At 45.4% G+C, this 12,048-nt stretch overlaps 1 protein-coding gene across 1 annotated transcript in view; it reads left to right on the forward strand.

Moving 5' to 3' along the window:
• The first annotated feature begins 3,283 nt into the window (after nucleotides 1-3,283).
• The window catches only part of LOC134991325 (uncharacterized), a 297,555-nt gene continuing 288,790 nt past the window's right edge, over nucleotides 3,284-12,048 (forward strand). Inside the window, exon 1 of the mRNA XM_063950738.1 lies at nucleotides 3,284-3,512. Within this exon, the coding sequence (XP_063806808.1) occupies nucleotides 3,284-3,512 (229 nt within the window). The remainder of the gene's footprint in view (nucleotides 3,513-12,048) is intronic.

Raw genomic sequence — 12,048 nt, forward strand, 5'->3', positions numbered from 1 at the left:
TGATGCAAGACAACACAGCAAAACTGCAAGGGACTTATACAGCAGCCAGAAGCACTGTCCCATATAGCAGCAGAGGACACCAACACTGTGACTGGCTGGACTGATGCAGCATAATACACTGACTACACTGGACTGAGCAGCACAAGACAGCACTATAGTCACCACCCCACTTTCCCGCCCCTACACAGACACTGAGGACGGAGACACGTCCTCTCACTACACTCTCCGAGACTGGAGTGAAAATGGCTGCAACACACGGCTACTTATATGGAATCCAAATCCTGCGAGAATCCGACTGCGGGATGATGACATTTTGCCTCGTTCTGGTTTCCGAGTCAGGCAGGAAAACCCGAGCCTGACTCGGATCCGGACTCGGATGGTAAAGTCCGGTAGGGTTCAGTTCTCAGAGAACCGAACCCACTCATCCCTAATTTGCAGTTGTTAACTAGTCATAAAACATTCTTCAGTAGGTACATTAAAATAAACTCAATTTAATACAAAATACATTTTGCCTCTTTTCAACCTTGAATACTATGTTACTATGAATGATATCAGTAATGCTAGAGATAGTGCTCCTACAAACCCCCCCCCCTTTTCTCTGTAGAACTACAAGTCTCAGTAGGTAGCACCTCACAGTACTGGCAGCTACTGTATAGGTGTGCAGTCTTAAGGCCCCTCCCTAGCAAACTAAAAGTGTTTTATATAGACACACCTGAAGGAGTGAGACACCTTCATTCTTGGACTTGCACCCGCCCACACTTGACCCTCATTTATTTTAACTAGGGTACCGAGCATGACTGCATTTTTGTATATGGCACAATTCTAGGTAAATCCAATTATTCTGTACTATAAGTCAGCAATGGGGTGGCTCCTGGGGTGCGGAGCCTTCTGGACTGCCGTGGCTGGGCGACAACAGGGCATTGCAGTATTACATTTAATTTGGCACTTTCACTGTTTGTTTATTATACATGTCACACCTTTTTTACTTATATTAATTCACCCCATAACACTCTTTTCTCACCTATTCCTTAATCCTTCTCACTACACATACTCATTCCCTGTGATGCCCTGGGGTCGCTTGGCTGTGGTGGTTTGGGGGGTCCCGTGCCCTAGGTTTGAACCCCTATAGTGTTAGGTACTGCAGCAGAGTGGAGTCCCTTGATGTGGGGCTGCAGCATTGATCAATACATAACCAAACTCCACTATTTATTATATGCCAAGCTATATGATATCAGTAATGCTAGAGATAGTGCACCTGCAACACCCCCCCCTTTTCTCTGTAGAACTGCAAGTCTCAGTAGGTAGCACCTCACATTACTGGCAGCTATAGGTGTGCAGTCTTAAGGCCCCTCCCTAGGATACTCAGACGGGACTGTAATTAAAAGTCTTGAGACACAACAATGGCGGAGAGTATGACAACAGAGTTTTAGCACAGTTCCTGAAAAAATATGGCATACAGCATCAACTAACAATTGCTTACACACCGGAACAAAACTATGTGAGTGAGCGTGCAAATCATTTAATTGTTGAGAGAGCATGGACTATGTTGAGTGACGCAGGTCTGGAGAAAAGCTTTTGGGGCGGAAGCAGTGTCTACTGCAGTATATCTTAAAAAACGTGCGACCATAGTAGCTGTGAAAGGTAAAACGCCACTGGAGGTGCGGTCCAAGAAAAAGCCATATCTGTGTCTTCGGTTGTAAAGTTTATGCACATATACCTAAAGAGAACAGATGGAAATTAGATCCAAAGTCAGTGGATTGTATTATGCTAGGATACTGTGAACAAAGCAAAGGATACAGTCTTTGGAACATTACAAAAAAAACATCTTCTAAAGTCTAGAGATGTAGTGTTCCATGAGACAGCAGGAACAGTGGAACAATAATCACAGCAACAATGTCTTGCTGGATGTACAGGCAGCGGAACGCATGTCTGAACCTGAAAGAGTTAATGTGGATACACAATTAGGAAACAGAAGTTCCATGAGGAGCAATAAAGGTGTTCCATCCAAATGATACAGTGAGGAATATGCAAATATAGCTTACTGTGAACCCCAAAATATACAGGAAGCAAAATCAAGTAGCGATTGGAAAGAATGGAAGTCAGCAATAGATACAGAGCTGTCAGCTCTGGATGATAACAGTACATTGACTGTAATTGACAGGCCCAATAACCATAAGACAATCAAGAACAAGTGGGTATTTTGCAGAAAGCTGAATGTAGACAGGACTATTGCTCCTTATATAGCTGACCTTGTTGCTAAAGGATACACACAAAAATCCGGGATCGACTACAGAGAGATCTTTTCACCTGTTGCAAGGTACAGCACCTTGAGGTCAGTCATTGCCATTGCTACGCTTCATGATATATTGTTATACAAGTTAGACTTTGATTCTGCATTCCTAAATGGAGAGCTAATTGCGGAGATTTATATGGAACCACCTGAACATTATGACGAGAATATGTTCCAAGAGGGAAAAGTTTGTCTCTTAAGAAATCTTTTTATGGCCTAAAGCAGAGGGGTCATTGTTGGTATGTAATGCTGGATGTTGTGCTGCTAGAGATGAACTTTGTTAGGTCAGAGACTGATCACTGCTTATATCACAAAACTATAGAAGAAAAGCAGTTCATCATAGTTGTGTATGTGGATGATCTATTGCTAGCAGGTCAAGAAGAGCACATTACTGATGTAAAACAGTAGCTGAAACAAAGATTCAAGCTAAAGGATTTGGGACCTGCAAATCATTTGTTAGGCATGAGAATTTTACAAAACCTGAAAGATGGGACTGTTACCATTGATCAACAGACATATATTGAAGCAATACTTTGCAAGTATGTAATGTTTGAAGCAAAACCAGTGAGCACTCCTATTGACAAAAGCATAAAGATGGTAAAGGCCACGTCACCAGCCAGCCAGGAGGAGATAGAGGAAATGAGAGAGATTCCTTATCAAAATGCTGTTGGTAGCTTAATGTATGCAAGTATTGGGGCTCGCCCTGACATCACACATGCAGTAAGCTGGGCAAGCCAGTTTGCAAATAACCCTGGGAGGCAATACTGGGTTGCATTCAAAAGAATCTTGAGATACCTGAAAGGTACATGAAAGTTGGTGTTTACAAAGTCAAAAGGTATGAATTAGGAAGTTTTCTGTGATGTCATTTGGGGATCAGATGAGGATGACCGTCGTTTCTACATGGGATACTTGTTTGTTTTGGCAGGCGCAGCCGTCAGCTGGGCGAGCAGAAAGCAACCCACTGTTGCCCTATCCACCACTGAGGCGGAGTACATGGCACTTACAGAAACTGCAAAAAAAGCTTTATGGATGAAGGAGACTTTACGTGAGCTTAGCCTTCTGTACCACAGTGAGACTATAAACATTGTGTGTGATAACAAGGGAGAAATTGATTTGTCTTCCAGCACCAAGCATTATGGACGGTCCAAACACATTGCCATTAAACATCAGTTTATTCGTGAGTTAGTGGAAAACAAGTCTGTCAATGTGGATTACATAGCAAGTGAGAGCAATGCTGCTGATATGTTGACAAAGGGACTGTCATCACACTTGCTAAACATGTTCATGACAAAATGTGGACTGGAATACTTTTTAGAAATGTTGATTTGTTTTACTGTTTGCTTACTATGCTTTATTAATATGTTTTCGGTTACTGGAAAACTTTATTGAGAAATGTTTTGATAAAGTGTTATGCAAATGTATGTAACCAGAGACAACCTTGAGCGACGGGGGATGTTAGACAATGGATTACTCTGTGGTCTGACTCTGTTCCCAGCACTAGAGGCAGCTTGCTGCTCTAGTGTTTTCCCTCCTAGTGTCAGCTCAGTGCAAGTGGAGGTACTTAGACGGTGCGTCTGAGAGAGTTCTTCCTGTGAGAGACACAACTGCACTGACGTGCAGCTTCTGCTCTCCTCAGTGTGTTACCTTGTCTACCCCGCATAAGCATCCTGTGGGTACTGAGATGCTGTGTTACCGCTGTACTTCTTCACATGTATTCTGTGAATTCCTGCTGCAGCAGAACATCTTCTATATCCTACAAGCTGTTATCTCTATTATCTGAATAAACTAATCATCTTGGTTAAGTGCCGTTGTGTGGACTAACATCCCTATCTGACACCGCAACACTCTGTCAACAGATTCCTTCAATTTGAATTTATATATTAAACTCAATTATATAATGCAGTGCCAATTATGTTTTTTCTGTTGTACGATTCTGATGTTATTTGTATTGTATGTTTAATCTTATAAACATTGTTTTAGTTAGCAAATGATATCAGATACTGTAACTGGAGTCAGTAAAATTATATGCAAGCACGTATACCAATGACAAGTAGGAAACACACATAACACAGTCAGCAGCAGAGTTGCATACATTTTAAACTAAATCGGGAAGCCAAGGGCATAAAGCTAGAGAATGTCAATGCAATTTTTTCTGTTTTTGTTTCGATCTGTATGTTTGTCTGTTTGGGTGTCTGTGCTTGTGGAGTGTAACTCTGACACCTGCCCTGAGGTCCCTGCTTTGAATGCATCCCATGTGGTCACACTGCCTGTCCTTGTCACCAGCAATTAAGATCAGGGCGGTCCCAAGACAGAGTGAAGGGTCTGCTGAGGCACCAGATTGTGGCTGCTGTGTTATAAAACCTGGCAGCTCCAGAGCACTAAAACAAATAAATATTAAGTGCTATAAATACTGGCATAAAATGGGAGCAGTAGAGAAACTTAAGTCAGGGGAGAGATTATAGAATGATTTGTGCCACACCAACATTGAAATATGAAGGGTACAGATCACACCTCCCAACCGCGCTGTTTTAGATGGGACAATCCTGACTTTATGGGACAGTCACAGTATCATTCAGTAGTTTCATCTCAGTTTCAGGGACAGTTGGGAAGTATAACCTAATGGCCTGATGCCCCTTCATTGTTATTACCATTAACAGGGCTGGAACTAGGATGTTTGTCACCTGACCCTGTCCCCAATGTCTCTGCAGCAGCCTGTGCGGGGCAGTAGAGAACCAGGCTGGGCCTAGGTACTTTTCAGGAGACATGGTCTAATCTTGGGAGGTGATAATACTGTGACTTTTTCTCTGATGTCCCGAAAGGTCCATCAAGCAGAATGGAAAAATGTACCTAGGGCCTAATTCAGAGATGTACGCAAATCTGATGTTAGCCAACTGGGCATGCACGGGTTCTGTACTGCGCTTGTGCAGATTTATGTCCACAACCATGGTCACAGTGCCCCCTAAGCCATGATGGTCACAGTGCCCCCTAAACCACGATAGTCGCAGTGCCCCCTAAGCCACGAATGTCATAGTGCCCCCTAAGCCACGATGGTTGCAGTGCCCCCTCAGCCACAATGCTCGCAGTGCCCCCTAAGTCATGATGGTCACAGTTCCCCCAACGCCACAGCATGAATGAAATGCTGCTGCTCTTTTGGGGCAGGGAGGGGGCAGGAATGGCCATGATTACAGAAAATGGGGGGCCCAATTTCTGGACATGCCGAGGCCAGTGGCTGCATCCTTGGATGCAGCTTAACAGGCCCCAGAAGTGTGAATTACACAACCATCCTGAGTATCCAGATAACCAATGTTCATACAGATGTTCCTATGCTGTGTCCTCAGACACAGCAGTGGATGACTAAAGTCTGCAGTGGGCATCTTTCTACTACAGACGCCTCCTGCTGCTTTTACATATTATCGCACAGCACCTGCACCCAAAGATGCAGCTGCTGTGCATTTAGCGTCCAACTCTGAATCTGACCCATAATTCTTAATGATTGGAAAGGAGAAAGCTAATGCTGGAAGTCATTTTTAAATGTGTTACAATAGATTTGGCAGGTACTCCAAATTATGTATAAAACCTTACCCAAAAACATAAGAACCAAGCATCCCTCCTACAGAAGAAGTATTATTTTAAGAAGTGTTATACTAGGATGTCAGTACCTAGATGAAATATTTGTCAGATCATCCATTGGCACAGTGATGTGTTTGTATATAAACTAGAATAACTCCAGAGCTGTAACATGTCGGAAACCAGTATTTCAATTGTTGTATTCTGAAGTTGCTGGAGTCTAACAAATTATCATAGATTTGTACCAACTATGCTGCTATTGTCTGGCAAGGGTAATGGGCCCTACACATATGGCGATGTGCCGCCGAGGTGCCCGACGGCCGAGACGGCCGACGGGCGACCCGGCGGCGGGGGGGCAGTGACGGGGGGAGTGAAGTTTCTTCACTCCCCCCGTCACCCGGCTCCATAGACGTGCAGGCAAATATGGACGAGATCGTCCATATTGGCCTGCATGCACAGCCGACGGGGGACCAGCGATGAACGAGCGCGGGGCCGCGCATCGTTCATTGCTGGAGCCTCCACACTGAAAGATATGAACGAGTTCTCGTTCATTTATGAACGAGATCGTTCATATCTTTCAAAAAATCGGCATGTGTGTAGGGCCTATAAGTCTGATGTGTGGAGTCTAATGGAAAAACTGGTTTCTAGGGAACCCACATGTTATGGACCCCAGAACGGGTGGTCTTATGCAATGCCGATATTGACATAAGCGGTCAATGTTTTTCAGCTGCGCATGCATCAATGTACAGTAGCTAGTCACACAGCGAATGAGTCGCAGCTGTGGTTGAGACGCAGAACCTCAGCAATTCATTGGAAATGTATTGGGCAGTGACTGTGGAGTTGCTATTCAGACGCACAGAGATGCTCTGTCTGATGGGCATGTTATAGGAGTGGTGCGGGCGTGATGTATAACTGGTTGTGAACTCAGATTCTTAATTGGAGGCCAAACTCTGATGAATAAACAATGCACAAAGTGCCAGGCTATGCACAATACTGTATATACATCCCAACTGTCCCCATTTTGGTGGGCCAGTCCCGTTTTTCTTGGACTGTCCTGCTGTCCTAGCTGCAGACTGCAGTGTCCCGCAGTGGGTGGGGCAGTTGGTAGCCCCTTTCTCCCTTGCTGCTCTGCTTAACAAAGCAGCTGTGAATAGATGCTGTGCGCATGTGAGAGAGGGGTGCATGGCTAACAGCTCACAGATCGCTGGGCATGCCCCCATAGTGACGGAAATGTAGCATGGCTCACGATCGCAGCATACACAAAGCCACGGCCCTTTTCTCAAGGCCTTCCCCCTTTTCCGACATGCAGAGGAGTCCTGACTGATTGATTAATGTTGGGAGGTATGCAATCAAACACACCTTCGTACACCAAGGGAAGGACTTTTGCTAGCATTAAAATAAAGTTGCAGGTGCAACTAAAGTAAAAGAAGCTGGAGCCCCTATATTGGGTTGGGTGACTGTCACTAGCAATGACCTTTACTCCTTTGAAAAGAAAGCTTTGCCGTCACTAATGCACAGAGAGTAATGTGATAACAACACAGGGTATGACTCCGAGGCACTAGACACTTTTCAAAGGAGTTTTTTTAGTAGTGGAAATTGAATGTAAAGGAATTAATGAATATGAGAATTATGGTCTGTCAAGCTTCTGTCATGTGCAATGAAAGCCGGTTGAATAGTGCAGGCATTCACAGGAGACAGAGGGATTGGGGGCATGGCCAGCAGCTCACAGAGCGCTGAAGATGCCCTCTCAGTGACGAAAACGGGAGGCGTGGCAGGCGGTTGCGGCATTCTCGTGAAACAACGCAACAAACAGCTCATCATGCAAAGAAGAAAAAGAAGTGCAGTGAGGTAGCTGGATGACTTTGCTAAGCTACTCAAGTGTGCGGCACAAACACCTGGCCCATCTAGGAGTGGCACTGCAGTGTCATACAGGATGGCAGATTTGAAAAATAGGTCCCAGACAGCACATCATACAAAGAAGAAAAAGATGTGCAATGAGGTAGCTGGATGGCTAAGCTAAGCAACACACGTGTGCGGCACAAACACCTGGCCCATCTAGGAGTGGCACTGCAGTGTCAGACAGGATGACAGATTTAAAAAATATGCCCCAAACAGCACATCGTGCAAACAAGAAAAAGAGGTGCATGAGGTAGCTGGATGGCAAAGCTAAGTGAGACAAGTGTGCGGCACAAACACGTGGCCCATCTAGGAGTAGCACTGCAGTGGCAGACAGGATGGCACTTTTAAAAACTAGTCCCCAAACAGCACATCATGCAAAGAAGAAAAAGAGGTGTAATGAGGTACCTGGATGACTTTGCTAAGCGACACAAGTGTGCGGCACAAACACCTGGCCCATCTAGGAGTGTCACGCAGTGGCTGACTGTCGAAAGTGGCCCACAATTTTTCGGGCCACCGACGGCATCTCCTGCACGTGCCTGTCATTTTTCCAAAAATTCTGCACTACCAAATTAATTGTATGTGCAAAACATGGGACGTGCTACAATTAGCCCAGATGTTATACACGCACAATATTGGTGGACTTATATGGCAATACCCCTGAACTTATGCAGCTGCACCAGTGGACTGGACTTATACGGCAGTACCTCTGGACTTATACGGCAGTACACCTAGACTTATACGGCAGTACCCCTGAACTTACACGGCTGTACCACTGTACTGGACTTACATGTCAGCACCACTGAACTTATACGCAGTACCCCATAACTTATATGGCAGTACCCCTGAACTTACAGAGCTGTAACACTGGACTTGACTTACACGGCAGCACCACTGAACTTATACGCAGTACCCCTGAACTATATGGCAGTACCCCTGAACTTATACGGCTGCACCACTTGACTGGACTTATACGTCAGTACCAGTGGACTTATATGACTGTACCACTGGATTGGACTTATACGGCAGTACCACTAGACTTATACGGCAGTACCCGTGAACTTATACAGCAGCACCCCATAACTTATATGGCAGTACACCTGAACTTATATGGCTGCACCACTGGACTGGACTTATACGGCAGTACCACTGGACTTATATGGCAGTACCCCTGAACTTATATGGCTGCACCACTTTACTGGACTTATACGGCAGTACCACTTGACTTATACGGCAGTACCCCTGAACTTATATGGCTGCACTACTGGACTTATACGGCAGTACCACTGGACTTATACGGCAGTACACTTGAACTTATGCGGCTGCACCACTTGACTGGACTTACAGTATACAGCAGTACCACTGGACTTATACGGCAGTACCCCTGAACTTATATGACTGCACCACTGGACTGGACTCATACGGCAGTACCACTGGACTTATACAGCAGTACCCCATAACTTATACGGCAGTACCATTGGACTTATACGGCAGTACCCCTGAACTTACACAGCTGCACCACTTTACTGGACTTATACAGCAGTACCACTGGACTTATACGGTAGTACCACTGAACTTATACGGCTGCACCACTTGACTGGACTTATATGGCAGTACCACTGGACTTATACGGCAGTACCCCTGAACTTATACGGCTGCACCACTTGACTGGACTTATACGGCAGTACCACTGGACTTATACGGCAGTACCCCTGAACTTATAAGGCTGCACCACTGGACTGGACTTATACGGGAGTAACACTGGACTTATACGGCAGTACCCCTGAACTTACACAGCTGCACCACTTTACTGGACTTATACAGCAGTACCACTGGACTTATACGGTAGTACCACTGAACTTATACGGCTGCACCACTTGACTGGACTTATATGGCAGTATCACTGGACTTATACGGCAGTACCCCTGAACTTATACGGCTGCACCACTTGACTGGACTTATACGGCAGTACCACTGGACTTATACGGCAGTACCCCTGAACTTATAAGGCTGCACCACTGGACTGGACTTATACGGGAGTAACACTGGACTTATACGGCAGTACCCGTGAACTTATATGGCTGCACCACTTGACTGGACTTATACGGCAGTACCACTGGACTTATACGGCAGTACCCCTGAACTTATATGGCAGTACCCCTGAACTTATATGGCTGCACCACTGGACTAAACTTATACAGTAGTTCCACAGGACTTAAAGGGCAGTACCACTGAAATTATATGGCTGCACCACTTTACTGGACTTATACGGCAGTAACACTGGACTTATACGGCAGTACCCCTGAACTTATATGGCTGCACCACTGGACTGGACTTATACGGCAGTACCACTGGACTTATACGACAGTACCCCTGAACTTTTATGGCTGCACCACTGGAATGGACTTATACGGCAGAACCACTGGATTTATATGGCAGTACCCCTGAACTTATACAGCAGTACCCCTGAATTTATATGGCTGCACCACTGGACTGGACTTAAATGGCAGTACCACTGTACTTATACGGCAGTACACCTGAACTTATACGGCTGCACCACTGGACTGGACTTATACGGCAAGTCCACTGGACTTATACGGCAGTACCCCTGAACTTATATGGCTGCACCACTGGACTGGACTTATACGGCAGAACGACTGGATTTATATGGCAGTACCCCTGAATTTATACGGCTGCACCACTGGACTGGACTTATATGTCAGTACCACTGTACTTATACGGCAGTAACCCTGTACTTATATGGCTGCACCACTGGACTGGACTTATACGGCAGTACCACTAGACTTATACGGCAGTACCCCTGAACTTATATGGCTGCACCACTGAACTGGATTTATACAGCAGTACCCCTGAACTTATACGGCAGTACCCCATAATTTATACAGCTGCGCCACTGGACTAGACTTATACGGCAGTACTACTGGACTTATACGGCAGTACCCCATGACTTATAAGGCAGTACCTCTGAACTTATATGGCTGCACCACTGGACTTGACTTATATGGCAGTACAACTGGACTTATACAGCAGTACCCCTGTACTTATACGGCAATACCCCTAGACTTATATGGCCACAGTACTGGATTTATGGCAGCACAGGACACCACCACTGGACTTATGGCAGCACAGGACACCACCACTGGACTGTTGCAGCATAACACAGCACCACTGCACTGGACTTATACGGCAGCAGCACTAGATTTATGGCAGCACAGGACACCACCACTGGACTGATGCAGCACAACACAGCACTGGAATGACACATAAGAACAGGTTGCCACTCCACGCGCAACACTGCCATATAAGTTCAGGGGTACATGCGCAACACTTTCCCGTACAGACACTGAGGAGACACATCCTCTCGCTACACTCTCCAGCAGCGTCCTGGGTCGCAGCGGCTACATGTGATGTCACGCAGCCACCGCGGCCTACCCCCACAATGGTCTGGAAATGCCTACCTTGTCCAGACCACGCCTCACCACCGGCGTTATAATTTAGCAAATCTGCAATTGCTATCACTCGCATGCTGGGGGCCACCCAGCACAGGGCAAGGCCATCCAGTACGCCATTTTTTTAAACAATGCGATGAGAATGCATTACCGGGCCTGCGCATGCGCAGATCAGACACTACTGCACGTGCACACTCGTACGAAAATCATCAGTATGCGAATGCATCGCTGATGTAGCTAAATCATATATATATATATACATCAAACAAATACTCTCCCTTTGCGCTAATTTGTAAAACCTGTCACCCTGAATAAATACGTACGTAAACTATTTGGTATAGGCAGCCTGATTCAACTAAGTCCCCTGTTAGAAGGGACTGGAAATAAGGAATATACAACAATAGAAGAATTGGCGCCAGGGGGTCGCATCAACACCCACTATTACAACCCCTAATTGGTTAATACTTTTTAAAAATATAATATGTTCCATCATAAAACATTTATTAAAAACATATTCAAATTAATACAGAGGAGATATATTATTCCACACTTTAAGACAGGCATTCCCAACCACGGTCCTCAAGGCACACCAACAGTGCAGGTTTTAGTGATTTCCAGGCTTCAGCACAGGTGACTTAATTAGTAGCTCAGTTATTTTGATTTAACCGTCTGTGCTGCAGCCTGGATATTACTGAAACCTGCACTGTTGGTGTGCCTTGAGGACCGTGGTTGGGAATGCCTGCTTTAAGATGTATGACTCTTAGCGCTGAATACAAATGTTGAAGGATCACAACAATCTCCTCCTTCTCCTTATATTTGGTTCGG

The sequence above is a fragment of the Pseudophryne corroboree genome, chromosome 2 (assembly GCF_028390025.1).
Source record: "Pseudophryne corroboree isolate aPseCor3 chromosome 2, aPseCor3.hap2, whole genome shotgun sequence".
Lineage (NCBI taxonomy): Eukaryota > Metazoa > Chordata > Amphibia > Anura > Myobatrachidae > Pseudophryne > Pseudophryne corroboree.